This window comes from Drosophila miranda, chromosome XR, assembly GCF_003369915.1.
Source record: "Drosophila miranda strain MSH22 chromosome XR, D.miranda_PacBio2.1, whole genome shotgun sequence".
Taxonomy (NCBI): Eukaryota; Metazoa; Arthropoda; class Insecta; order Diptera; family Drosophilidae; genus Drosophila; species Drosophila miranda.
Genome location: NC_046674.1, coordinates 12,610,663 through 12,638,281, shown reverse-complemented (window position 1 = coordinate 12,638,281; position 27,619 = coordinate 12,610,663). Strand labels below are relative to the sequence as shown.

At 46.4% G+C, this 27,619-nt stretch overlaps 3 protein-coding genes across 5 annotated transcripts in view; all 3 read right to left on the bottom strand.

Moving 5' to 3' along the window:
• Positions 1-11,455, bottom strand: part of LOC108151662 (AF4/FMR2 family member 4) — a 63,393-nt gene extending 51,938 nt beyond the window's left edge. The window contains exon 1 of one of the 2 annotated variants that reach the window (XM_017280383.2): positions 11,026-11,455. The gene's annotated coding sequence lies outside the window, so the exon portion shown is untranslated. The remainder of the gene's footprint in view (positions 1-11,025) is intronic. The other variant, XM_033387668.1, reaches the window with a different exon arrangement.
• Positions 11,456-14,268: 2,813 nt separating this feature from the next.
• Positions 14,269-23,862, bottom strand: LOC117185789 (altered inheritance of mitochondria protein 3). 2 transcript variants are annotated; one of them, XM_033386315.1, is made up of 5 exons: positions 23,775-23,862; positions 19,931-21,334; positions 17,513-17,799; positions 16,192-16,551; positions 14,269-16,123 (listed from the first exon to the last, which is right to left on the bottom strand). In XM_033386315.1, the coding sequence occupies exons 2-5, from the start codon at positions 20,994-20,996 to the stop codon at positions 15,734-15,736; spliced, it is 2,103 nt and encodes a 700-aa protein (XP_033242206.1). In that variant the 5' UTR covers positions 20,997-21,334; positions 23,775-23,862; the 3' UTR covers positions 14,269-15,733. The 2 variants fall into 2 exon arrangements, with proteins under 2 accessions (XP_033242206.1, XP_017137030.1); XM_017281541.2 differs by having other exon boundaries at positions 16,192-16,548.
• On the bottom strand, positions 23,774-27,548 carry LOC108152308 (E3 ubiquitin-protein ligase parkin). The gene is made up of 6 exons (XM_033386316.1): positions 27,264-27,548; positions 27,008-27,209; positions 26,603-26,948; positions 26,100-26,544; positions 25,944-26,040; positions 23,774-25,861 (listed from the first exon to the last, which is right to left on the bottom strand). Exons 1-6 carry the CDS (start codon positions 27,519-27,521, stop codon positions 25,752-25,754), a joined length of 1,458 nt encoding a protein of 485 aa, XP_033242207.1. The 5' UTR covers positions 27,522-27,548; the 3' UTR covers positions 23,774-25,751.
• Positions 27,549-27,619: the final 71 nt, after the last annotated feature.

The window sequence follows — 27,619 nt, the reverse complement described above, 5'->3', positions numbered from 1 at the left end:
CATTTTCCAAGGTCTCGTCTTGGCTTAGCTGTAGGGAAAGTGAGGGGCAGCAACTGTTGCAAAATGAATGCCCGAAAGGAGGAGCAGCAGCAGCAGCAAGGAGTGGCAGAGATGTCTGCTGCATGCTTCACGTTGCATGCCAATTTTAATTGCACATTCAAGGCTGCTGCTGACAAATTGATTCCAATGCCGATGCCGATTCCGATGCCGGTAGTCCCGGGGCACGTGGTCCGTCCAGTGATAAGATATAGCATTTATAAACCCACATATTTCTGCTTATAATATTATACGAGTATATTATTGATTATGATGGATTCAATCGGTGTGGTCTTATCATTAGAGATAACTCTACAGCAAAATATTCAAAGCCAAAGCAAGTTTTTTCTTCTTCTTTTTGTTTGCGCCACAAAAAGTGGCCACAGATCCGCAAAGAGCGAAAGACGGGACAGGGTTAACCAGTTTTCTCAGAAAGAAAAGTGGGGGCCGGCCGGCAAGGGGAGGCGAGGCGAGGCGAGGCGAGAGCGGAGCTGAATGAAATGTTGCACATTGCACAAATATTGACCATAATAAATAAATGGTCTTCAAATGCCACTTGCACTCGGCATGGACTCCATTTCCATCTTGTCTCGGCTTCCACCTCTTTCTCTCCCCATCTGGCTGTTCCACCTCTCCTTTTCCCCATCTACCCCCCGCTTCTACCTCTTTCGTCTGGATGGATGGATGGATGGATTGTGGCAATGAACTTGACATTAATAGGGTTTCCTCCAACTGCTGCCTAGCGTGACTCTGTTACCTCTCTGTTGCACTCCTCTTAGACGGTGTTTCTTTTTCATCGAAACCATTTTCTCATGCCCCTTCGCAGGCGTAGACGCGGGGCGACACAGCTCAATCTTCCGAGTGCGAGTGCGAATGCGAATGCGAATCATGGCGAAAGGCATGATTCCACAGAAAGATGCAACATCCCAGAGAAAGAATAAACAAAAGCAAGAGACTGCATCCTACAGAGAGAGAGCGAGAGAGCGAGAGAGAGAGAGGGAGAGCGAACCATAAAACAAAACAAAAAACGCAAAAGGCAATGGCCCCCGTAGATGGCCGGTGCCTAGAGTTTTCCTCCCCATGGAAAATCAAAGCCACAGGCAAGGCGGAACTCCTGTTGCAAGCAAACTTTTACAACGGTCCTAGGTCCGGGTTCCATGGGCTCGGGCCAGCAATAAGTGACACTGAAAGTGGCAGGAAATCAAACGAAAATGTCAACTGAAAATTGAATCAACTTTGTGGCAGACGCAGCGACAGACAGGAAACAGTGGCCCGAGAGCCAGCTCCGGGCCAACAGCAGAACAGCCCCAAAGGCCACAGAAGGCGGCCACGAAAATAGTTCGAGCACGAGAGGAAACAGATTCAAACGGCAGATTCTCTCGGAGTCCCGAAACCCCACTCGGAAATCACGTCGGCCCCACGGCAGGATAGACAGCGCCTTCTGCCTCCGGTACAGTACGTCCCCAAAGTTAATAGCCGACAGAAAAAAAGGGTCTGCAAAAAGGCGGATCCCTCCACAAAACCCAAAAAAGTGGCGAAACATCATTTTTTTTGGGTTGAATGAAACGACCAGAAAAACCGCAATAAAAGTATAAACAAGTGTTTTGATTGCTAAATTTAATTTTTGAGAAACAAAAAAAAGAAAAACACAGAAAAAGAAATACAAAATAAAACAGAAATTAAAATGCCATAAAATAAAACAACAACAAAATACGGGCAATGAAAAATGTGGAAGAGGCATGACCGAAAGTCTTGACACTGCGATGATACCCATTATCCCCTGCCCTCTCCTCCCCCTCCCCTTGCTCATCCCCTTCCCCACCGCTTGCCAAGGGCCAGTCCGTTCCGTTCCGTTCCGTGCTGCACCTCGACCTCCGTGACGTTTGTGACAAATGACGACAAATGCGTGGCAGACATTTGGTCGCCACAAAGAGGTAAAACGGGGGGGGGGCCTGTCCCCTTCTTTCCACAGATGAAAGCGAAATGAAGAAAAGAAGAAACAAAGATTCCACTCTACCCACTCCCCCCCCCCCCCCCCCCCCCCACACACACAGCGCACTCTCCCCCTCTCCGCACAAGTAAGAGCGTGACAAAAGAAAACTAAATAAATAATTTCAAAAACAAACACAAAACCCGTTCAATTAAAGCGTGGCGGTATGGAATTTAACGCATTTTGTCCAAATTGTTCGAAACGAGAGAAAAAGCCCCACACAAATTGTCATTCGCGTTTTTTTTTTCCTTGAATTTTCGTTTCAGGTGTTGCTCTTCTTTTTCGGAATATTTCTTAATCTGTGGCGAATGCAACATTTTTGTAATTTCCTATGGAGATCGAGTGTTGAGAGTGTTGCACGTGTGTGGAAGATAGCAAAATAGCAGTAGATACTGCTCTTCGAATGAACACTGGGGCTCTGCTTCAATGCGGAACAGGCATTCGATTTGGCTAATGGAAGTGGTGGTGCCCCCTGAAGTGCCTTCTTATCAGAGCTGTTGTAAACAAGACTTCGATAGGGAAGGTCGCCAGAGACAAAGAGCACAAGTGTGCTATAACGTGTACTGCCATGTCCCGTGGCTGGATTCCGAGAGTGCAAGAACAAAATTCACGCCGTGACTGAAAAAGAACAGAAAAAGGGATCAAATTTAAACGTTCTTCCTTATACCAATCCCTTGAGCCAATGATAGCTTACAAAATACTCCTCATATTTACAGATGGATTCCCCAACCCCCCCTGCACAAATCGGTAATCGCTTTTCGTTCAAGCGTCTCCATTTACACGAGACTTTAAACCATTTTAGCCCCCAATCCACCGCACACACGAGTAGAAGCCCCATCTAAGTGGAGACTATCCCCCGCCCACCCACCCCACCCGCTCCCTTCCTAGCCCATATCAAAGTTCAACATTTGTGCGACTTTGAACTTTTAAGGCTTTTACCATTTGGAATATTTCATAAAAGTATCCCAGAGTGTCGGTGCAGGGGTGCAGAGGGTGCAGAGGGTGCAGGGGGAGGTAGTTTTCTTTTTCCATTTGCCTGCCTTCTGCATTTCAGCCATATTTTCTCTCTGCCCCTTTTCCCTGGGGGAAAACCAATCCAACAAATCCGCTTAGAGTCTTTCAATTGCAGGGCGAAGTCGTCTCCCATTCGTCTGCCCATCCGCCCCGTCCCCCCACCCCCCTTCGGTCAAGAGTCAAGTGCAGTCGCAACATTTAAGAGAAACGCAAAAAGCAAAAACGTTGCTGGATTTCCCAAGCTTCCACATACAATACACACTCCAATCCACTCCGCTCCGCTCCACCCTACCCTTTTACACCCCTTGTTCGAAATTGCACTGGAAACGGCAGCATTTTCCTCACTTATGCAATTCTCGTGATAGTCACGATGTCTAGAACTGAACTTGGAACAAAAGTTGGAACTTGGATTCTCCTCTCCTCTTCGCACCGCACCTCTGAGGTCCGTCTTATCAGCACCAATTATAAATCAATTTATGCATTATACGAGTATTAATCACTATCTCTCCCTGTCCCTCACCCTCTCTCTCGCGCGCGACAGACATGTGATTCGATGGCATTGCCTTATCAAAGTTCTAATTCAATTCATCTTCATTCTTCCCTTCATTGATTGCTTTTTACATCTCGTTTTAATCTCGTTTTAGTTTTAGTTTTAGTTTTGGTTTCATTTTGTTCGTCTCTCTCTCTATTGTTTTGCACTTGCAAAAGGAGTGCAGCTGTACTCTCCGCCGTATCATGATTCTCTCGTCTCTGGTTCCGAAAATGACATATATTTATGCACATTTATTTATTTGTGATTGTCATCCGCTTTTGTTTATTTGTTTGCTTTTAATTGGATCCTCAGCTTCGGGCAAACAAACAGAACAAACACTCGAGTCGACAGACGGGAGACGAGAGACAAGAGACGAGAGACGACACTCATTCAACGTTGATTGAATAGTCAGTCGTCTGGCCAAATAATATACTATATTGTGGTACATATAATCGTATGTACATTCATATATTCCATTCTGCATGTGAGTGTGTTGTTTGGTGCATTGTCAGAGGTTCAGTTTTGGATGTGGAGCACACGAAAAACTGCGGGGGCACAAACACACCGAAGTTCAAGGAACTTTCAAACGAATTGTTCTTGATTTCAATGGACGGACTGCTGTTGTGGGAGGATGAATGATGAAATTTAAACATAAATTAAATGATTTGTTGGTAAATTATATTCCATCAAATGATGGATGCTGCCGAATGAGTTTTTCTTCATCTAAAGCGGAAAAATGGTTCGTTTGATGGTAGACCCCAAAATGTTTAGCATAGAACTTGTTCTAAGCCCATTCGTGCTTCCAATCACTAGATGAAATTATCTTTCATCTAGCCCTCTGGCAGGCAGGGCTTGCCTCGAGGTCATATTTCATGTTGTACGAGGAGTAAATCCTCTTCTGACATTTCCAAATGTGCCAATTTCCATTTCGCCCTGCAGCATTCTACGATAATGAGCTTCTCCACATCTGGTTGAAACACCCATTGGGGGGGGGGAGGGATTCCTGCTGTCACATTTCTAGTCCTCGAAATCCGTCTGCTGCTGGTTCTCCTTCAGGCTTCAGGCAAATTATTGATTTATGGCCACGCGTCGGCTGTCATTCCTCAAGATGCGAGGCACACGAGTGCAAGAGGCAGGGGCAGGGGCAGGGGCAGGGCAGGGCAGAAGTTGCATTGGAGTTGAGGTTGCAACTGGCAGCCGAGAAGGCGGGAATGGGAGGCAGAAGGCGTGACAAATACAAAGACAGCCAGAAAGGAGAAGCAGCGGGAAAGGAGGAGACAAAGAAACAAGGGACGAAGTAGAAGTAGAAAGAGTAGACAGAGAGAAGACGAAACCGCGAATGAGTGCAGAAAGAATCAAAAGTTGAGTCAACTTTTAGTGGGAGAAGTCTCTCCCTCTCCCCCTCTCTCTCTCTCTGTCTCTTACTTCTGTTTTCTCTCACTTGACTGCCGGGTTCTCAAGGTTCTCCGTCTTGGGGTTTGCCCGTTTACTGTACTTTTCCGTGAAGCTGCAAATGCAACGGAAGGAAGCCCTCAAGGAGAACCAACCCTTAGAAATGCAATCCAAGTGCAGCCATAAGCTTAAAGCCAAAAAGGATGCATAGCCAAAGAGAGACAGAGACAGAGAGAGAGAGAGAGAGAGAGTAATAGAGAAAGGGGGAGGATAAGAGCAAGTGCAGAAAAAACACCGGTAAATGCAAGGAAATCGAATGAAAGAACCAGAAAATTAAGATGAGAGACAAGAGAGAAGAGAGCCGCCACGCAACTGTAAAAACTTTGCCTGCATTTACTTCCCCCCCCCCCCTGCCCCTCCGCCACTCAGTTTCCTCTCTTTTCCACCACGCTTATCTGATAAATTGTCAAAAACTTACTTTCCGTAAACTTCTCCTTTTTTTGTTGGCTTTTCAAAATAAATCACACAAAAAAAAAAACAGCAGGGGTAAAATTCAGTGAAATAAAAGCTTCATCCACCCGATATTTCACCCCTCTATCAGCCCCTACTCCCAATTTCGAAGCCCATGAAAGCGCAATCTCCTACGCATACACCACCCCCTCCCCACCCTCCACACACACACACGCACACATGAGCGAACACTCCTCGCTTCCTGCCTTCTCAGGTGTGTGTTTGGGGAGGGGAGGGGACAATCCAATAGATGGAGTCCGAATATTCAACATTTTCAAAGCTCAAAAATTGACAGGGAAATTATGTTTATTTTTAATCTGGCTAATATACACATTTTAGGGTCGGGCGGGGGCCAATTTTGACCCCAACCAAATGGGGTCAACTGGAAAAAGGAGGGCTGGGCCCAGAGACAGCCACCAGAGTCAGGCAGGAGGACCAGGGACTGTCCCAAATTAGCTTAATTAAGCAGCCATAAAGTTATAAACAGAAAGACAGACAGCAGCAGCACCTTCACATTGCGTGATAAAAGAAGAAGAGGCCGAAGGAGAGGTTCTGCAGAGGGGACGGCAAACGAGGAGGAAGGGGAGTGGGCGATGGGGGCTTCTGTAGAAGATACCTTCGCTGAGAACAAACCTTGAAGGTGACGATGGATGGTGCAATTTACATTGTTAACTCCACGAGTGGGCGGAGGCATGCGGCATACGAATGGTCCAAGTCATGCAACTGCCATTCTTTTGCTTCATTCTGTTATTGCCTCATTTCGTGGTGCAAATGCTGCATTTGGAAGGTGGCTTTGGGTTACACAATTCCAACAGCAGCAGCACCAGCTCATTGTCTCACATAGAGACAGAGAGGGGGGGGAGAGAGAGACAGAGAGAGAGAGAGAGGGTTAAGAGCTCTCTTTGAGATGTGGCTTAAACAAATGTATGTTAATGCCGAAGCGACACATAATGCCTGCTGCAGGCGCATATCGATCGGAGGCGGAGAGACTGAGTGGCTGAGTGGCTGAGAGGCTGAGAGTAGGAGGAGGCGGAGGAGGAGTGGTGCCTCAAGTGGTACCACCAGTGCACCACCCGCCCCCCACAAGCAGCAGCCAGCCGGCTGCCGCATGGTGCATGGTGTGTGGTTTATGTTATGTGATTTGAAAGCTCTCTTGCTGCTGCTGCTGCTGCTGCTTCATGTTTTACTCCAATGTTTCACTCCGTTTTTTTTTGCTTTTGTTTTTCGCCCGTGGGCCACGAAAAAACATTTCAAGTTTTTCAAAACGGGGAGTTTTTTTCTAGTGGACAAAAGTGCCCCCAAAAGTGGTTGCACGACGACCATGTGGCTCTGTTACAAGAGAGAGAGAGAGAGATAGAGAGAGGTGTGGGTTAACGAATGGCTGGGGGAGGGACTGCAGCTGGGGCTCCAAGTATCTTTTACTCTCATGCATAACGTATTCAAGAAGTTTCTTGGGAGAGAAATCTTGTAGGAATATTCAAAGTCTCTTAGTCCTAAACAAATTCAAAAACATGTAATTTTTTTATATTTCTGCTGTATAAGAAATGTACCACAAATTCCACTTTAAAATATAGAAACACATCCCTTAATCATTCCACAAACATTCCCTCATTTAGAGCAAAAATTCGTAAGATAAGGTTTTGCCTCCTCTTCTCTTTTTGCCAAAATTAGCTGCAATCAAGAGGGGGGGTTCATTGAACCTATGCGCAACGATCAAATTAAAACTAAACCGCAAATGGTCCCATTAAAGTCTCGCTAATATCGCTTTTCTTTAGACAATAAAAAAAAACAACAGCAACAGCAACAAAACCCCCGAAATGGCCTTAGGCCATGAATTGGGGAATGGAATCGTGATCATTGATCACCCGAAAGACCACGAAAGTCACGCAACGCACAATTTCGAGATTCCTTATATGGAGAATCCACAACAGCAGCAGCTGGAAAGAGATAAGAGATGAATAAATAAAAGCGACATTTTGCGCACATGTGTGAAGGGGGAGGGGAATGGGGAGGGGAATGGAAATGGGAGACCCAAACGGCAACAGTTATTATAGCCTATTGCCATTACTATTGTTTCCAGTTTATGGGTTTCCATTGAAAAGCTGAACGAAAATGCCAGGCCAAATCCCAAGATCAGAGGCGAGCAACCCCAAAAAGAGAGAGAGAGAGAGTCAAGTCGTGTGCTAAACTTGCGCCAAATCAAGTGACGTAACAGTGGATAAAGTATAGAGCGAGAGAGAGAGGGAGAGGGGAAGGGAGAGGAGCCAGAGATATCGGATCATTGCCTAAACTTGATTTCAACAGCTGCGCGTGGGCCACCAAAAACGGAGACAAAACCATTCAGAATGCTATCAAATTTGCACTCCCTACTATTCGATACCCATTGATAATTGAGAATATGTTTGGATTTGAATGAAACACATGCTGAAATTAAGAACTTATTCCATATGCTTGGCATCCAATCGAATCCCATGAAATTCAAGGCAATATTCTACCAAGAATCCATTGAATCCCCTGCCTGTTACGTACCTCCCCAACGGCACATCACACCCATGGTACCCCCCCTACCACTGGGTGCAAAACATAAACAAGAGCTTTGGCGAGAGATCTGCAATCTCGATTTCGTTTGAAATAGCGGACCGGACTGAGACCGAAGCCGAAGCCAAGCCGAGCGGATCTGTGACCTAAACAACTATTTACGAATATTTGTTGCTGCTTGCCGCCGCCTGCATTGCAAAAGCTTTTCCATAAATAATGCAAAAAATGTGAAACAATAAATCCAAGGCGCAGCGCATACAAATGGGCATAAAAGCCATTAGCATATAAAGTCGAGATTTGGCTCGGAAATTAACGCATTTAAATGTTCAATCTGTCAACCGAATAAGATTCGATTTTATGTGTTTTCGTTAATTAAGAATAATTTCCTCAATACTTTGTGTGTGTGTGTGTGTCAGAGTATTCGAGTGTGTGTGTGTATGTACATATGTGTGTTTGCGCATTTGACTAATTAATGTTATGTAAATGAAGCTAGCGTGGGCGAAAGTTTTATGTTTGAATGAAACGCGGCACAAATGTTGCGTGGATTTTACGAGTTTTAAAGTCAGCGACAAATTAACGATGGGATTATTGTGTGCAGGCATCTACAAATTCAAAGATTTAAGAGAATAAACTATAAATAAACGGAGAACAAAAAATACATCGAATAAAGGAGACAGAAGTCAAGGAAGGAGAATGACTCCCTCTCGCTATATATTTTGCCATTCCTTATGAAAGAACAATCGCTCTCTCTCTTAAACAGTCATTCCCTCTATCTGACTTCTTCTTGATCCATATGAGAGACTGCTAATCCACAAGGAAGCTTTATGCAATTCCTCTCACCTGCTCTTGCAAGGAATCTCCATATCGCTCACGCAGTAGCTTTCGTAATTTAGCCATAAATCCTCCATCTTCCTTTGCCACTGCTTTCTACCCCCTAATCCCCTTCATCAGGCTTCCTTTCTTGGATCAGTCCCTACTTCCACTTACCCCACCCCCACACCTTAAGTCGCTCGCCCTCGCTCTCTGACTTCAAGCGCAAATGCAACTGTTTCTGCAAGACAAAGAAGGCAGCAGCACGTTGAGAGGGAGGTGAGGATGGAGATGAAGGCAGCAGCAGGAGAAGAAGGAGAAGGAAGACAAGGAGCAGCAGCAGTAGAACAGAACAATAACAAAGTAAAGTCATTGAAAGAGGGAGGAACAAAGGGAGGAGGTGGAGTAAGAGGGGCAGCAGAGTAAAGTCATTGAAATAATATACCGCTTTTGTAACCAGAAATTCCGCAACTAAAAATAAACAAATGAGAAGAAGCTCAAGCGCACGCGACGCGTGGGAGAGGGGGACGACTGGTGAAATGTTATCCAAGAGAAGCAACAAAAGAAGGAGACGAAGCAGCAATAAAAGAACAGCAAAAGAACAAGAACAATGTGTTGTGTGGCCTCCGTAGCAATGAAAACAGAGTTGCCAGCAATATTTTTTTTATTGAGGAAATAGTACAAATGGAATCGAATGATGATAGGGGAGGGCAGGGGGGTGATGAGTGGAGTGAAGTGAAGATATTTGCATATTGGCATAAATGGCGGCCATTGCAAAACAATTACGGATAAAAAGTAGCGATAAATGAGAACCCAGACGGGCAATAGCAACAACAGCAACAGCGAAAGCGACTTATCACAGAGAACGAACCCACTCTCACATACAGAACCTAAGACAACAGCAAAGAAAAATAAAAGTCATTTGCCTCTTGTTTTGCTTGCATTGTTTGCACTGTGCTCGCCCAAGGTATATTAAGCATATGGGGTGTGACGATCACAGATTTCCCTCGCATAATTCATATTTCGGGTGCAGAAAAACAAGTGGGTGAAAAAAATAGTACATATTTATACAAATCGAAGATCGTGAGTACCTCACCTCACTGTATTCACACACCTTGTGCCAACCCGATCTACGTTCTCTTTTGCTGCAGTTTACCGATCAGCAACGGTTCTTTGCCATGGTATTTCCTGCTCACTTGCACCTACACACACAAACACACAAACACACACTCACACACGCTCACAAGGGCCTCCAAAAGCCTTGCACCGAAACCCGTTTTCGTTTTTGCGAGTTATTAAAAGCCATAAAAAAGGAGCCAATGCCAGATGGAGTGCCGTTTAACTGTTAAATGCTCTTGTGGTCAGGTTTGCCAGGTGTTTCAATCTTTTGGCCAGCTGTTGGCTGGCCTTTTTTTGGTTAGTTAAGGAGTGAAATATTGCAAATTAGAATTTTGGTGTTTTACATCTTTGCTTCTGCGCATTGCGAGGGACACGGACAGACAAGCACACTCACACACGCACATACATATATGTATGCCACCCCCTTTGTCGTTGCACACCTCAGTCGCGACGATGCCAAAAAATGCCGCTACCCGATGATTGCCGGGTCGGCGGCGGCGTCGTCGGCTTTTGCTTGCTATTTATTTTTATCATATTTCTGCTTAAAATCCAACAATAAGATTGGTGTTGCACCTCTTCCCCTCTTACATTCACCACTCTCCCTCTCCTTCTTCGTCTCCATCCTATTCCTATTCCTATTCCTCTTCCTGCTTATTGTTTTTGTTTGTATGTGTTTTTTGCGTATCACTTTATGTGTTCTGTTCTTTCGACTCCGGCGCAGCTTCGTTTTAGTTCTCTCTCTCTCTCGCTCTATTATACAGCAGCCGCAAGCCACCTTTTTATCCTCTTTTCTTTTTTATTAAATTTCTTTGCGCAAAAGGAGTGGCGTCCATGATTTTTGCTATTCCCACTATCGCACACCCACAAACACACACACACACTCAGAAGCATATGCAAAAGATGAGAATGTCAGCGTCGGCGTCTCTCACTTTAAGTGCGTTTTCCTTCTGCCCCTTTTGCCACGCCAATTACATATTTTTGTACATCAGTTTTCCGGCACTTTTTGTTTTGCAATTTGTCGTTTTTGATTTACAGCTTACACTTTTATGGGGGGGGGACTACTAAGGGGAATATTTTCCATTACCTTGCTGCAATTGTTAACTATTTTTGCCTACACAAAAATCCTTTTTCATTTAAAAAACGCGCACCGGACACAACTTTTATCTACAAATTCGATGAAGGCGACGCAGGCAGTTTCCGTTGTTTCATGATATATCGAACATTGAAATATTTATTTTTGATATTTTCGGGGGATATATCAACAGACTTTTCGGAATTCAAAAAAAAATTCGGCACTATCTTGTTGTTTCATGGTCGCGGCGAAACACGCACACAAGCACGGAACATAGCATAAATTTGTTTTTGTTTTTATCGTGTTTTTACCTTTGGTCAAAAACGAACGAACGGCCGGCTCAAAAAAAAAAAGTTAAAAGCTGCTCTCCACACTCTGATTAAGTTGTATTTACTTAATTCGACAACGACGCGCAGCAACCGCTCGGTTCAAAATAATTGGAAGCAGTGTGACCGCTGATTTGTCGATAAAATATACCCTCCGACTCTCAGAAATGCACCAAAATATACCGTCTCATTTTAAAAATATACCGTAAATATACTGACGAACTCAAGGTGTATTATACATATTCCTTGTTTTTGATATTCCGTCGAATATTACTAGCTAAATATGAGCCGCAGCGCTTCCTACATAATTTTTTGCAATTAATGATTTAATTTTCTACTTGACTGGTTCATTTTAACTACTTGCTTTTATTGGATCTTGTCTAAAAAAGGTTTTAGCAAGGAAGGTCAATCAAATAAAACGTAAGAGAAAAATCGTTCCTATTGCTCAATTTTGATATTCCGAGGAATAATGCTGGCTAACTAAAACTTTAAGTTTTGGCCACGTAATTTTAGGCCATTGATGAATCAATTTTCTATAAGATAAGTTACCTTTAAGTATTCCTTTTTATTAATTTGTGTATAAAACAAGGTTTAAACAAAAAAAGGTCAACAAAAAAACAGTGCCAACGCAAGTGACTATGGAATGTAACGTATGTAAGTGTTATGTTAACCGGAGTATGGTCCTTTTTATACCCTATTTCGATCATTAAATAAGAAGATACTGTTTGTCCAAGCTGTTTTAAACCGTAATTAATAAAGACCTTTGCTCAGAGTGATATGTGTTAGACATATTTATGCATTTGATAAGTGTCTTGTAAATATATCTCGATCACGATTCCTATTATGAATCTCTGTGAGAAGACAAAAGCGGCAAAATATCGTTGAAATAGCTTTAAAACACAGACTGACTATCTTCTGCATATATTGGAGCTTGAGATAACAAACATTTTCTCAATTCGATATCTGTTTTTCAGGGTATGAAGAATGTTTCTCAATCCGCTTAGTGTTGAGGGACAGTGCTCCTCGATTTCTCGGCACATGAGTCTAGCCCATACAAAGGCTGCCAGCAACATAAGACGTAACAGCAACTCCCACAAAAAATGGAGCAAGTCCCACCAAACTTGAGCGCTAAATAGAAATTGTTTTAAAGTGACCGATATGCCGTAAATATACCATCGGCTCAATTTTGACCTAAAAAATACCAAAAAGTATTAAAAATACCATAAGCGGTCACGCTGCTTTTCTCATCATATATGATATTGTCCTAACAAGCGATTTGAGGGGTGAAGTTCGTACGAACTTTGCAATTTTCATTGGCCATTTTTGTCTGTTGTCCATGCCCCTTTCTATAGCCCATTCAAAATTGCGACTCATTTTTTCGTCGCAGGAGAGAGCACTTACCGATAAGAAATATACCGAAATAGACGTAAAAAAAACGTTAATATTGTAACGAACCTTCTTTTTGTACTGATTGTAAATTCTTATAGATCCATGCCATCTTGCCTCTAAAGTTAAGAAAAAACCACGATATATTTTTATTGGATTGTTTATAAACTTGAAGTTAAACAAGGAAAGTCAACAAAAATGTCATTTTTTACATCGCAACTACACGGTAACTACGCCGCATAACTACGTACCTGCGCGCCAAACTGGATTTGTTTGAAAGTGAATCATTAAGTGGATATGAATGCGATCCAATTGAATATACTCGATATATTTAATTTCTGATCGATATTTTTGACAGTTTTTCTAGAGCTACAGAGTTTAAAGTGGAAATGGCCGGAAAACGCGTGAACATAAATTTCAAATGGAGACTTTTCACAATCTTTAATTCACTTTAATTTCAGAGCTTGGTGCGAGCAGTCGAGTCGACTTAATTCATACTTATTTTTTCCACCGTTAAATCTTGAATTAATCATGAGTACGGACCTAGAGCTGCAACGTATTTTGGAAATATCAGACAATAATTCCAACAGTGATTACAAGTACAAAAACCTCCTCAATGCCGAAGACAGTCAAAAAAATGTGAATGATATCCTGAAGATTTTAAGATGCTTTTGTTGGTAAGTTATTGTACCTTCTGAATTCCTAATGAAAGGGTTAATCCTGTCCTGTTTTTCTTTTCAGAAAACAATCACCCCGAACAGAGACGAGAATGGAATCGAACAAATCTTCATTTCAGCTTAAATAAGTTTTGTAATAAGATCCATCTATGCATTTTAAATTTTGTACTGTAATGCTTCGAAAAGACAACAACAAATTGTCATATTATTCAAATAAATTTATATCTATAATCTATAATTCCGTATGTTTTTGTTGGGATTTTAATCATGGGACTTTTTTGGGCTCTGATGCTGATGTCATCAAAATCGGTCGAACTGTTCTCTTGTTTAACTCGCTCTCCTTCGCCAGAGCTCACTGCACGAGGAAGAGTGCGTGAGAGATAGAGAGAGAAGGAGTAGCCTCGTAGCCACTGCAACTAAATTTGTTCCTTCTGGCTATAATAATAATCCGATCTGATCCGGCTTCGGCGTTCTGGTAGATATGGTAATTTTCTATTCCAATCGTGGAGTCACAGAATTTCGTTCTTTGTGGGGTCGGAAGGAGTGACGGAAGGAGTGGGGTGACATTACAGGAGTCTAGACCAAATGTTGTTGCTCTAGCTCATTTAGTCTCTGAGACATAGTTATATCCACATAGCTATTGATGCTGATCAAGAATAAATAATCTATGGGGTCGGAAAGGCTTGCTTCTGGGTGGTACACACATCCACTTTCACAACAAATCTAATACGTATATACCCATATAATCTTCGAAGCCCGGGCATAAGAAACCTTAAAGCGAGATACACAAACCGGTATACATCAAAGACAAATACAAGGACTTTAGCATTTCGTTTGCCAACATTCATTTGCTAATCATTTTTTGTGTACTTTATTTCATAAAATTCAAACTTTCAAATATTTATTTACACACGGGCTTATTGTAATTATACTAAATACTTGTGTTCTTATTATTCGTCCACTGCTTTTGTTGAAGAACGATTTTGTGATTGGGAGGTTGTTGGTTGGTGGTGTCCACGCTACGGGGCTTACTTTCTTTTTTGGGGTGAGTGCGTGTTCCTTACACACTCGTATATTAACTAATTTTAAACGCTATTAAACATTTTTGAATGTTGCTCGATGTGTTTTTGGGGGTATTCTTGTGCTTTGTTCGCTCGCTTTCATTGATTTGAAATTTTGTTTGGGCCCATTTGAAACCTGAATTTGTTGTCTGGTTTGCCTACCTGTGTCCGAGTAAATCATACAACACAAATTCGATTATGCCTGTTGTATTTCTTCACGCACAGATAGATAGAATATACGATACAATATTCGGAAATCAAGTAAATTAAGGCACTTAATCGAACAAAGAAATCAATTCGAAAAGGGCATACGAATTCGGTTAGATTGTTAGTAAATGGATAGAATAGAGATACGATACATACTCGTACCTGGTAATACATTTTGCCAAGTACAAATTAGTGCGGTGGATCAAGTGTATGTGTGTCTGTAGTGTTTTGTTTTTTAGTATCTGTGTGTACTGAATTGCTTTAACATTACAATAACTATCTGGCTGGAGCCTAGACTAGTAGCTAAACATGAATTTGTATTGTACATAAACGTAGTTCCTAAAATATTAATGGTGTTTTTGATTAAAGATCGATTTTCAATGGCACATCTTTTTTTTACTAACATTAATTGTATTCTCAATCTTTTTTTTTCGCATGTTGTTGGGCCAAGAACCGCTTTAAGAATTTTGTGCCCAAGATAAATGTTAAATCTTGACACGGTCCTCTGTATATATTGTAGATTTTTTGTAAAGTTGAATAACTGCTCGAAAGACCTTTGACCGACTGAATTATCAGTTTGCTTATGTCTACATATTACATATTACATATACGAAATGCATTTGTATGTACAGTGGGACAAGATTTTAGTTTCGATTTAAAACTGTTTCGATTTAAAATAGATTGAACTACTTATGCACCTAATTGATTATTAATTTACACATAGACGGTTTGCTAACAATATTTTGGCTTCTTGGTTTCTGGTTTCTGGTTATTCTTGAATTTTGACTGCAATCAACATGCCGATATTCTACCCCCCATCCCCTACCCAACAACAAAAACTCTTCTGGGTGGGGGCCCGGCTAATCATTGTCGCATTTTGACCGAAAAAGGCACACACAGAGAATTTCGAATGACAACGATTTTGCACGACTACAACAACACTAACTCTAATCTAAACTCCTCTCCCTTATATCGATCTACAAGCATACATACATACATATGTATGTGTATGTATGTATATGCATGTGTTTATGTGTATGTGTATGTGTATGTTTATGTGTATTTAGTAGCCATTGCAGCGTATCTCCCCATATCGGTGTCGTGGCCTGCCCGCTCCGTAGGCCGCATATCGCTCATACGCCATGTAGTCCGGCATTTCATAGCCATAGTTGGCGTGTCCGCGCATTCCCCGGTTCCGTGCATGGGCCATGTGCATGTGCCCCTGGTAGCCAGCGTGCTGCTGCTCCTCGTAGGGATGATAGCTTTGAGGAGGCGTGGAGTGGGTCTCGTAGTTGCCCCCCGTGGTATAGGGGGAGAAAGTGCTGTTGCTTGCGGCATATTCCTCGGCCAGGCGCTCGACCAGCGACTCGGGGGTCTGCAGGAACCTCTCCGAGAAGCGACCAATTTCGGTGGAGCCAAAGGCCTGCAGGAAACCAGGCAACGGCTTGATGTCCTTCAAGGATATGAAAATTAAAGTTGCAAATTTTTCTAGTTAACACCACCTTCAGTTACTCTGCTCACCCTTATCTGCTCTCTGACTGTGGACTCCACCGACTCCGCCTGCTCCTCTCCTCCGGCTTCCCTTTTGCCTGTCCTTCGCTTTGATTTCTTGCTGGGAATGAGATCGCATTCCATGATGCGATTGCTGTTGCTGTTGCTGCAGCTGATGCTCCGGCTTTTGGCAGCCGTTGTCTGCCGCTTATGGCTGCTCGGCGTCTGCTGCTGCTGAAACAGAGGAGCCAACACGGGCGTGACGCTGGCCGACTGGCCATAGCCCACGGGCGAGTTCTGTGGCACGGGCGGAGTGCGCGAGCGTCGCGGGGAAGTACTCCAGTTGATGGACGTTGTGGCTGGCGGCAATGGATGTTCCTGTTGCTGCTGCTGTTGCAAGTGGAAGCAGAAAATCGATTTAGTTTTCCAGTTTGCAGTTGCGAAAGGAAGCAACAAAGTTGTTACGCTCAAGTGGCGGGCACTTGAAAAACTTTTAGCTCCTAGCCCCAGCTATAAGCTCCGATCCGAGAGCTGGCGCGTGCTCGCTGATGGCAGCTCATGTTACCAGGCAACCCCTAGGACCCCCAGGGCACCCAGCACACCCAGCACACCCAGAACCCCTAAAGAGCCAAGCTTCACCTCGCACCATCTCCAGCTCGAGCTCCAGTCATAGTCGTAGTCGTAGTCAGCCGGGTGAAGTTCAACGTAGCGCCCCAAAAATCAATAGGCGCCCCTTTTCACATACTCGTAGACATACTGTATACTGCGACACCCTGTAAAAAGGCTTCCGGCCGTTAGACTCGCTCGCCCTCTCTCTGGGAGAGCTTTCTGTGTGCTCTCTCTCAGAGAGCGAGCGAGCACTTCTCGGGTAAATGTGAGTGCCTAGAAAGCCGGTCGATGGAGCTAAACGCACTTCGCTTTTGGTCTTCTCTTTTGGCCCTCGTCTGCTGCGTAAAGGCTAGCGAGCGCTTGGTGTGGGCTCTGTTGGGTCTGTTGTAGGCAACGCAGTCGAGGCTGTCATTATCAGGCTATCGTTCCTCGGATGCTTTGGCCTAATTTATCCCGGTGCGTAGCTCCAATGTGGAGCATAATGAGCAGGGCAGGCCACGCTGCACACCCAGAAACGAATGCGGGAGCAATAGCAATCCCGACACCACTAATTGGAAACCCAATCAGGCCGGGTCGGGTCGGGTTGGATCGGGTCGGGTCGGTTGGGGTCGGTTGGGGTAGGGTGGGGTGGGAGGAACACTAATCAACCTCGGGAGCAGCAGCTGCTGCAGATTGCTGCTCCTGCAGTTTTAATTTTCAATTTGGGTGCTTCTCCGCTAATTTGATTCAATCCTTAACTTACCCCTAGCTCTTGCATTTCCGCTGCATCCTCGCTGATTGGATTGCCAGGCGAGCCCTGCTCTCCTGCATCCTGGGGCGTTGTAGACGTCCTTTCTGCTGCCGTGTCTGCCTGTGCCTCGGCTCCTGCTCCTGCTCCTGCTCCTGCTGTCTCCTTGTGTGGCTTCGCCAAATTGATTTCCGACACGGTGGCGGCTGTGGGCGTCGGAGTCGCCTTATCAATGCTGGCCACTAGCGGTTTTGGCGGCGACGCCGACTGCGACGACTGCGCCGCTGTCGCGCTTATGTCATCTGGAAAACAAGCAAATAAAAAAAATTATAGAAGCTCGGAGGGAAAATCAATATTGCTAAAAAGATTTCCTTTAGGAGTTCCCCATTTGTGATTCCTGGGGCTCTAATTATTTTGTCATGCGTGCGGGCGGCAATCAAGGGTTAAAATTGATGGATCCATTCAGGCGGCACGTTGACCAGCCAGTCTCCCAGCGAGCGGTGGCAGCCCAAGCAAAGGGCTTTTTCGCACGCGCTTATCAAATATTTTTGCTGTGGCTGTTGCCCCCGAGGGGTTGCCTCTGAATTGAGCGAGGCAGGGAGAGAGAGAGAGTGAGAGCCTCAGAGAGAGCGAACGCGTCATGCACTTGTTGAACGTGCCACACATACACATTAACATACACACACACACACACACATACTTTTGCGCCAGTTTGCGTGAGCGGCATGGCAAAGCCACAGCCGTAGACGGAACTGAAATCAACAAAAACTGTAGCATACTTTTCGGCGCATGCCACTCGGCGGGGGTGGCGGGCGTGTGCCCAAATCGTGTTTACGGTTTTGACTGTTTTGACTGTTGTTGCCGTTGCTGTTACTGCGATGCATTCAAAGTCGCTGCAAATTAATGTGCAAGTTGGGCCTCCCCCAAGGGATCCCTAAAGCGCACAATTTCATAGAATTTCCCCTTTGGATCTCTGTGTTGAATCACCTTGATCGATAAGTAAAAATATGTATCTACACATGTAGTTTCCTCGACGATTTTCATTTAAAATTTTCCCTCAATTTATTTGACATAACGGCCATTGATTTTTGCCCTAATATGAGTACGAATACGTGTGTGTGGGGGGGCTAGGGCCCTGGCTATTGCACTATGTTCCAGAGTGTAGCTGTCTCTCTAATAGTATGCGTACTGTGTGTGTGTGTGAGCGTGTCTTTGTGGGTGGGTTAGAAGTGTGGCACCACCAACAACAACCACCGCATTACGCTGTAAAGTTCATTTACATGCTGGTTGTGATGACATTTCACTCATACAAATAGAGACACAAGCACACACAGACGGAAAGACACCCCATGAATACCCTGTCGTGGGTGTGGGTTTGGGTGTGTATGTGTGTGTAAGTCAAACGTCCATTGATAACGAGGAAGCTCCATACCAACACCAACACACACATATATATACTCGTATGTACTAACACTCAGCCACGGGTTCGTTTGCTTTGCGAAATATTTTAGAAAAGCTGTCATCCGCCTGGACGGGCTGTGAGAAGCGAGCGCCTCTCACCTGGGGGCACATCCAGAGCTAAGTTATTGATTTGCACACACGACAAACAAGAAAAACCCCAAAAATTAAAAGGCAACTCATCAGGGGGAGAGCGCTCTCGGGGAAAACACGTCGCGTGCCTAAATAGACAGCTAATTTTTGAAAACCTTTAAAGCGCCATGACGTGGGCTCGTCACAGCCAAGCCAAGCCAAGCCATCTACCTCTAGCTCTGCCTCTGGTTGTGCCTCTGGCTGTGCCTGTGCCTGTGTCCCACCCACATCGGCTGTAAGTCACGCTGCCAGGAAGCGGAAGTATTTCAGCAGTTAACCAACGCTGATTGGTTGAGTGTTTGCAAAACGGCAAAACTCGGCAAGAGCTCGGGCCCCGTCTCCGTGCTGGCGGAAAAGCCTGACGGACATCGCTTGTCAGGCGCTCCGTCGTTGACGACACTCCGGCCATGCTGACAACGATGACGGCAATGTGAATGGACAGTTCTTGCATTAATTTGCATGCAGAATCAAGCTTAGCACTGTGCCGGCACAGTGGGTGCGCTTGGATCTGTCCAATCAGTGGGGAGAATTTTATGTTTTTCAAGACCCAAAACCCAAGACTCTAAATGCTAGACTCCGCTGAAAAGTTCTGTTCTTTAAAGGTTTCCTGCCCCACTGTGCCATCCCCAGTCGATTTCAGGGGAAGTAAATTGCTCCCATGCTGCCACCCCACCCCATTGCAGCCCATTCCACCCCATTCCACCCGTTGGCTGACTTTAATACTTGTTACATAATCTACCCTGACATATGTTTGCATAAATTTACCAATACTCCCTCACCCTCGCATAATTGCAAATTAAATAGAGTGTAAGAAAAAACGGTGTTAAAAAGCTGACAACTTACCCGGAATATCGAGCGGAGTGGAGCCGGACTGGGCCTCCCTGACACTTGTCACTTTGCTCTCCTCCAGCTCCGGCTCCGACTCCATTGATGGCTGCTGCTGGTGCTGTGGCTCCTCCTCGTGCTCGGCGGGACAGTGGTAGGGCACACAGGAGGCCGACTCCACGGACATATTCACCGGATACTCGCCGCTGTAGACGGGCGTGCTCTGGCTGCTGTCGCTCCTGGCCCGCGTGCTGCAGTTGCTGATCCCGCTGTCGGTGCCCGTGGCGCTGATCAGGGGCGGCGAGGTGGTGAGCCTTTGTGCTGGCGATCCTGCCTCCACCTCCAGCTCTACGGGCATCGATTCCTCCAGCTTCGGTGTGGCAGACGGCGGCAACTGTTGGTGCTGGTGCTGGTGCTGGTGCTGATGCTGCTCTGTGTAGCCACGGATTGGCTCTAGATAGTTGGGTGGCAGAACTGTTCGATTGGGTGCTGGTGTTGTCGACCGTCCTGGCGGCGCGTAATGGGGCGTGGGTCCCGGATAGCCTCCAAAGCCTCTCGTCTGTCCGTAGGCTGAACTGGAGGCGGAAGAACTGTACAGCGAGGGAGGCGGCTGCTCGTAGCTGGACTGCTGCTGATGCTGCTGTGGCTGCTGTGGCTGCGGCTGCTGCTGCTGCTGCTGCGGATGCTGCTGTTGATGCTGCTGCTGCTGCTGATGCTGGTAGGGATGTGCCTGGGGATGCGACCTGGGCGGATAGTGCAGCACGCTGGAGGGGATCAGCTGCTGGCCAGCGGGCGTGAACATTCCCTGGTGCGGATGCGCGTGCGGCTGGCTGTAGTGGGGCGAGGCATAGGCGGCATAGCGATAATAGTTGGGCATGTACGAAGAGCTGGCCGATCCATAGCTGTAGCCGCTGGGATAGGGATGGTAGCCAGGATAGCCCGATCTGTACGGCTGCGGTGGATAGTGCGACATGGCTGTCTGATGGGGATACGGATGCGGATGCGTATGCGGATGGGGATGATGAGAATGAGAATGAGTATGCTGGTGGTGATCGTAGTAGCCGGCTTGGTATCGGTCCGACATGTTCTGAGCTTCAACCTCACGAAAGTACGAAAGTTCGAAAGTTCCCTACCTATTGGCTACCATCGCGTAGCAACAACAAGGGGCTAGTGGTCCTCGGCCCCATCCCGTTTGCGGTGGTTTCCATATTGCCTGGTCAACGTCGTCGCTGTGGTGTCCTCTTACATGTGTCTCTTATTGATTTTCGCTCGGCCACCTACACTACGCTGCCACTCCGAAATCCTTCCCCCTGCCTATCCTTGTTGCTGCTTTTGTTGCGTCCTTGTCTGCCTTGTCCACGCTTGGCTGCCTTTTATTTATGTTGGAATCAATTTTCGCCACACTTGCAGTTTTCTTTTGTCCTGCAACGAACGGGGAAAGAGAGCAAAATGGGTTGGTTTATTATCAGACGAAAGATAGTGCCTTGCCGTGCCAAGCCGTACCTTCACTGGGCAAGGAAATGGAAATGTGTTCGGTATTGGGATTGGGAATGATTGTGGCAAAAGGAACGGGGCGTGATCGTTAAACAGTTGGCCCGGGCCAGAGCAATAATGAGGGAGACAATTCAATTAACGTTCGACCAATAACTTTTTATGCTCGAGACGTGGTCTGGTCCTAGCCCATGCCGAAGGAGGATGGGAATGGGATTAACAGATAAGTGAAGCAATTCCAGAAGTGTTCGGCGTCTAGCCAGGCAACATCCAGTCACAGCTGCCTTAACCCGCTCTTTAACAATCGAAGAAAGGCAGGCTACTTGAACGGAGAATCCTTGAGGCCAACCAAATGCAATCCAGGCATTCCATATGCTAATGAGAGCCGGCAAACTCGCCAAATATGCCGACCCTGTTATTACGAGTATGTATAAATGTGGTGGCACTGCCACTGCTGTGGGGCTGCTGAAGATGCCCATTGAGTGGCGGTTGGAGAGTGGCAACCTGAGTGCCGAGTGCATCTCCTGATGAGCCATGCGCAAAATTCCGTTTGTTTTGCACTCACGCACGGGCAGCAGCAGTGATGGTGGCGGTGGCGGTGGCGGTGGCGGTGGGGTGGCACCCACAGCCACAACAGGCCACAACAGCCATACAGCCACTCAACTTATCGAGCGCATCTCCCCATACACACACACACACACCCATGAGAGCCATGCACCCATAGACTGACTGACTGGATGAATAACCGCATGCATTTTGGCCGCATGCAAGCCGTTAATGAGCCACAAAAGTGCACACACAACCGGAGAGGAGGCTGGCCATTGATAGGGGGGCACAGAGCTTGGCAAGGCGGTGCTGGCAGGGGGAAGAGTCAAAGTCGTCACCAAGCGTCTTTCACCAGCTTCACTCATACACAACACACACACACACACACACACTCACAGGACATTACATATATTACATCTGTGTGTATGTGTGTGTGTGTATGGGTACATTTGTTGGTGTGCGTCTGTAAGCTTGCGCTTGACGTGTGCGTTTATTGATTAATAAACTTTTTGTGCAAAAAAAAAAAGACAAAAACAAAATATAATTGAAGGCAATTGGGGGTGTGGAGGTGTGGGAGTGTGGGAGTGTGGGAGTTTGGGGTGGGAACTTTATTGATTCGGTGACGCTGATGACGATGATGATGATGAAGATGTTGATGATGTCCTGGCAGAAAATTAGCAAGTCAGGGGGCGGTGGATTGGGCGGAGGACAACTCTATTAGCAAAGTCAAACATGGGGGCAGAGAGTGGATAACATAATCAATGTAAACACAAGCTGGCCGAGAGAGCGAGGCAGCGAGAGAGAGCGGGTCCTTGCTTGCCGGCAGAGAGCATAGCGGAGAATGAGAGAGAGAGAGCTTCAATGAGAGCTGAGGGATGGGTGAGAAGAGAGCGAGCTTTTCGCGCTACCCAAAAAGGGTTAGGTGCGCGCCAAAGGAACAATGTGTGTGAGCCGTAAATGAAATGAGCCTCGAAATACGTTAAGCAACTGCAATCAGTCCTGCCAGGGTGGACCCTAGACTGGCGCGCCACTCTCTGGCACTCTCCTGCAGCAACGGCGGGAGCAAGAGGCTGGTGGCAGTGGCAGTGGCAAGTGAGCAGCAGGAAACGGAAGTTGAGCACGAGGTAGAAATGTAAATGGCGAGATGCTGCGTGTTCCAAACACACCCCGTGCTTGTGCTTGTACTGGTGCTGGTGCTGCTGTCGGTGTCTCCATTTATGTATTGGTGGTTCCTTTTTCCTTTTTCTTTTTTTTTTTTTGTGCTCTTTGCTCTGTTTTGGGACAGTGCGACACAACAGCAGCAGTGGCAACAGCAACAGCCTCCCACTGTACCCGTACATAAATCAATAAAAACAGCAGCCCGAGACGGGTTTTTGGTCTGCCACCGCTGCCACCGTCTACGCTCGACGCTTGTGTTTTCTGTACTTTTGAATTTCAGAAGCAGCACCCGCTCCTGGGTGGTGTACACGGGTCCTGCGTCACGTCACACGCTGCGTATGTGCAACGTGCCTAACGGGGAGGCACTCAAGCTGGCGAGCTGACGAGTTGGGGAATATGGAAAGCGACTGAATGAGTGTGAATGTATGCAGCGCAACTTTCTCATTTTAATTGAGTTGCTGCCCCTGCAGCTGCCCCTGCATCCACCACTGCTGTTGTCGATGATGGATTTCAATAATTGGGGCAGGATTGCATGAGCGTGGGAGAATCTCAGCATGTTCTAGATGTACCAAAGAAAATACGTTGGCTACCCAAAAAATACATTTTCGTTTTTTTGCTAATACGATTTATATTTTTGTGAATAATTTTAACACAAATTGCTATTTACCAAATATCCAATGTGAAATCCACTCCTGAATGGTTCAAACTATTCTCTTGATATTCGAATTTATTTGAAAGTTGTTTTTTTGAACTTCTTAAGCCAGTTCCTTTTGGTTTTGTTATTGTTTTCTGGGCTTAGTTCATTTCACATCACAAATATTTAAGCAAAAACTCTTGCTTCCGTTTTCACATGAAAAAAAATACCGTTACATTTTCAAATGTTGCCACAAAACCGTTCACAATGGCCCTGAAGCACGGCCAGGCAGCGCTCTCTCTTCGGCACTCTCGCGGAAAAATCGAAGAGCGTCCGTGAAGAAGAGTGGCCGTGTGTCCAAATGATCAGCTCTGTGGCAGAGCAGAGGACACCACACTTCCCAGAGTGCCGCACGGCGGCGGTGGTGTTGCTCTGATAAAAAAAAGGCCCACCTACGCTGCTGAAGTGTAGCCAAACGTTACGTATACGCAGCATGTGTGGCGCGCGCGAAAGTCCGACGTAGACTGAAATGCGATACGGTGGCGCGCTTCCATTTATACACCGAAGGCCCTGCAACACGGCGAACGGCGAACGGCGAATGGCGTGTGGCGAATGGCGAACGGGCGACCGAAGTCCCCTGTGGCAAGAACAAGAAAAGCTGGCAAAAGACGTGGTGGCAGCTGAAAAAGGAGCAAAAAAGTACGAGACGAGCCAAGCGACAACAGTAAACGGCACAGCTCGCAGCTGCACTGGGTACGGTACGGAACCCCGAGCCCAGCAGAGGCACATGCTCGTGCTCGTAGTAGAGCTATGTGACCCGATTCGATGGCAAGCTGCCACATGCGCGGGACAGCTAGCCGAGCATCAAGTTGAGAGTGTGGTTGCACTTTGGGGCTGCTGGCGCTCTCTCGCTATCGCTCTCCAAAATTTTGAATTTATTCACTTTGCTTTGCTTACGAATTAGAGCACAAAACAGAAACCAAACAAAAACAGAGCGGTATCTAGACCGTCATATTACTTGCAACGCGCGGTAGCAAGTGATAGATAGAGAGAGAGAGAGAGACAGAGAGAGATAGAGAGAGATAGAGAAAGCAAGTGCGCAGGGAAAATGTTCGCAAAATTCCCGTTTGGGGGTTTCCCACGTTTTGAATGTTTATGAGGCACACACGAGGCACGAGGTATGTATAGGCTCGATTTATCGATGTCCGGGATAGGAACGGAACAGACTGGCATCAATATGCAAAGCCGTAGCACGCTTTCCGGGGCAGCCGCACGAACAGAGCTTTAAGCGAAGCTACCCGCAAATTATTTGGCCACTGAACCCCTGCGGCATTTCGCGGGCCCCGACCTCAGATGACCGATAAGCCAAAAGGTGGAAAGTCAACCTGAAAGATAGCACCTATAGGATTATTATGAGTTGGGTATAGGTGAGGTGTGCGCTATTGATTATAGTAGCAGGGGTGCATTCATCCATCCCTTACAGCAATAGTTACAGGCATGGTTCCCTACTGAAAGCTACCAACAAATTTCAGATAGACAGAACCGCCTTAAAAACGAAATCAATTCTTATGGTGTCCACTTCTGGCTACGCGCCTGAGTTTCTTGAGGACTCTCCCGTCTCCTGGCCACTGCGCACTCTCAGCTATCTCTCTCTCTCTCTCTGCGGCCCAGTGCACGTGTTTGTTGCGGTTTCCGCTTGCTTCCGACAGTAAACCGAAAGAGGAAAGCCCTCAAAATATTTGTGGGAGGTGACAGGGAAAAAAAAACGTAAACAAAGTGTGCGCACGCAACGGAGGATTACAGTGGGGTAGGATGGAGTTGCAGATGGAGATGGGTGCGAATCCAGTCGGATCCCAGTCAAGGGTGTTTCTGCTATTGATTGTGTAGACAACAAACAGGGTGCTCTGCTTGCAAAAAGTTTTTACTCGTACTCGAAAGGTCGGAAATTTAGAAATAGTCAACAAACGAAACACGGAATAAACGCATATCAAGGATGCACTTGGTGAATCCTCAGCCAAACCAGTGGGCGCCCATGCAGTCACGGGTCCACTCCGTCTGACAGACCCAGCACCACTCGAAGCCGCAGCCAGCGCGTGTGCAGACCATGTGCATGCAGCCGCCTGGAAGAGTAGAGAAATACGTGCATGTGAGGTATGGGATTTACGTAAATCTGTCGACTTGTGTCTTGGCTCCAGCACTTACCATCGCGCTCAGTGGGCGTTCGACATTTTGGACAGGGCTTGGTACTGACTTTGATGGTGACGTTGGTGGCCTCCTCCCAGCGAGCCTCGGCCGCGCGCTAGGAACACAAACGATTACACAATCACACAGTGGTTTGTGCCAAACAAAAATGCTTACATTCGGGTCCACGGCGTACTCGCAGGAGTTGGGGGCACTGGTACTGCCCCCGTTGGGCAGACAATCCCCAATATGATAGCCCTGCAGGCAGTTGCGACAGAACACATAACCACAGCCATTTTGACAGGTCACCTTGCGGCAGTCGGGGTCCACGAGCAATCCCATGCCGCATCCCGGCTGTGGGCAGAGAACGCCGCCAGCCTGCAGCACATACTCCTCTGTGGCAAATCGCTGATACCGATCGTACTCCTCGCGTGTCAGCAGCTTAAAGTGATGGATTTCCTCAATAAACGAGTGCTCACAGCCAGCAGGACAAGGCAGAGTGTAGCCAAAGTCCGGATGGGGCATGAACTGGCGTTCGCCGAGACGCGAACGGCAATATTGCCGAAAACAGTCAATACAGGTGACGTGCTGGGCAGCGCAGGGGAAGACCAAAACAGTTTCACTGCAAAGAAACAACTTAATGGCCATTTGATTTAAAACAGGAACCAGTTTTTACCGACCTTACATCCGTGCATGCCAGGCAGGGCACATCTTTGATATTGTTTTTAATTAAATTAAGTGGCGCCGCGAAGTCCTTTTCTCCGCCCGAGACGTGCTCAGCGCACTTGAAATAGAACTCGGCATAGGGCGGGTCGCCAGCCGCATTGTCAACACAGGCGATCTCCAGGCTCTCACAGTGTCCGGGTATGCGTCGGGGCTTGAGAACATCGTCCCAGCATTCGGGATCGCGATGTACTGTGAAGGCGCCTCCCTTGCAGAGCGAGCAGCGTACTCGGAGCTTGCCGTTGCACAACTTATCGCACTGCCCGCAGTGCACAAAGAAGTGGGCCTTGGCACGGACTCGATCTTGAAGATATAGACACAGTTTATTAAGAAATTCCATGACGGGACCACCTGTTGCCCACATTCGTCGGTGATGTTTAGTCGCTCATCGTTCTCCAGCTGTAAATCCAGCAGGGTTTCGTTAAGCGGCTTGGAGGCTTCTTCGGTTGGTGTCCCTGTGGGCTCCTCCTCCTCAAACGACATGGAAAGAAGTTTCTCCCGCTGTATAGTGGGCGGTCGCATGCGAATTGCGTGCAATGTACTTTGCTGGCCCAGATCGCATTGCTACTAAAAGTAAAGGCGATTAGTATATCAATATGGTGTCAGCCACTAGCCTACCATTATGGTGGTTGCATCACTTAGCTCTTTGCCGGCAAATATGATTTTCACCTCCTCCGGCTGCAGTCCCAGCTGCGGAGCCACCAATTCTTTCACATTTTTGATGTCCCACTGCGGCTCCAAGTTCACCGTCAGCGTGCGGCCAGTGTTTGTTTTTACATAGATTTTAAGCGTGTTTTTCAATGTCTTACCCCCAAATGTCAGCAGCTCCAGCATTTTGCGCACAAATGAAGTAATTAATTCGAATATAAAACTCATTTGTTTTGTTATCAGATAGTCGATGCAGTGTTGTAAAGGTGTTGCACACTGTGTAAAATATCGTCACAGTCAGCTGTTTGTACCGCTTTGTGGTGTTT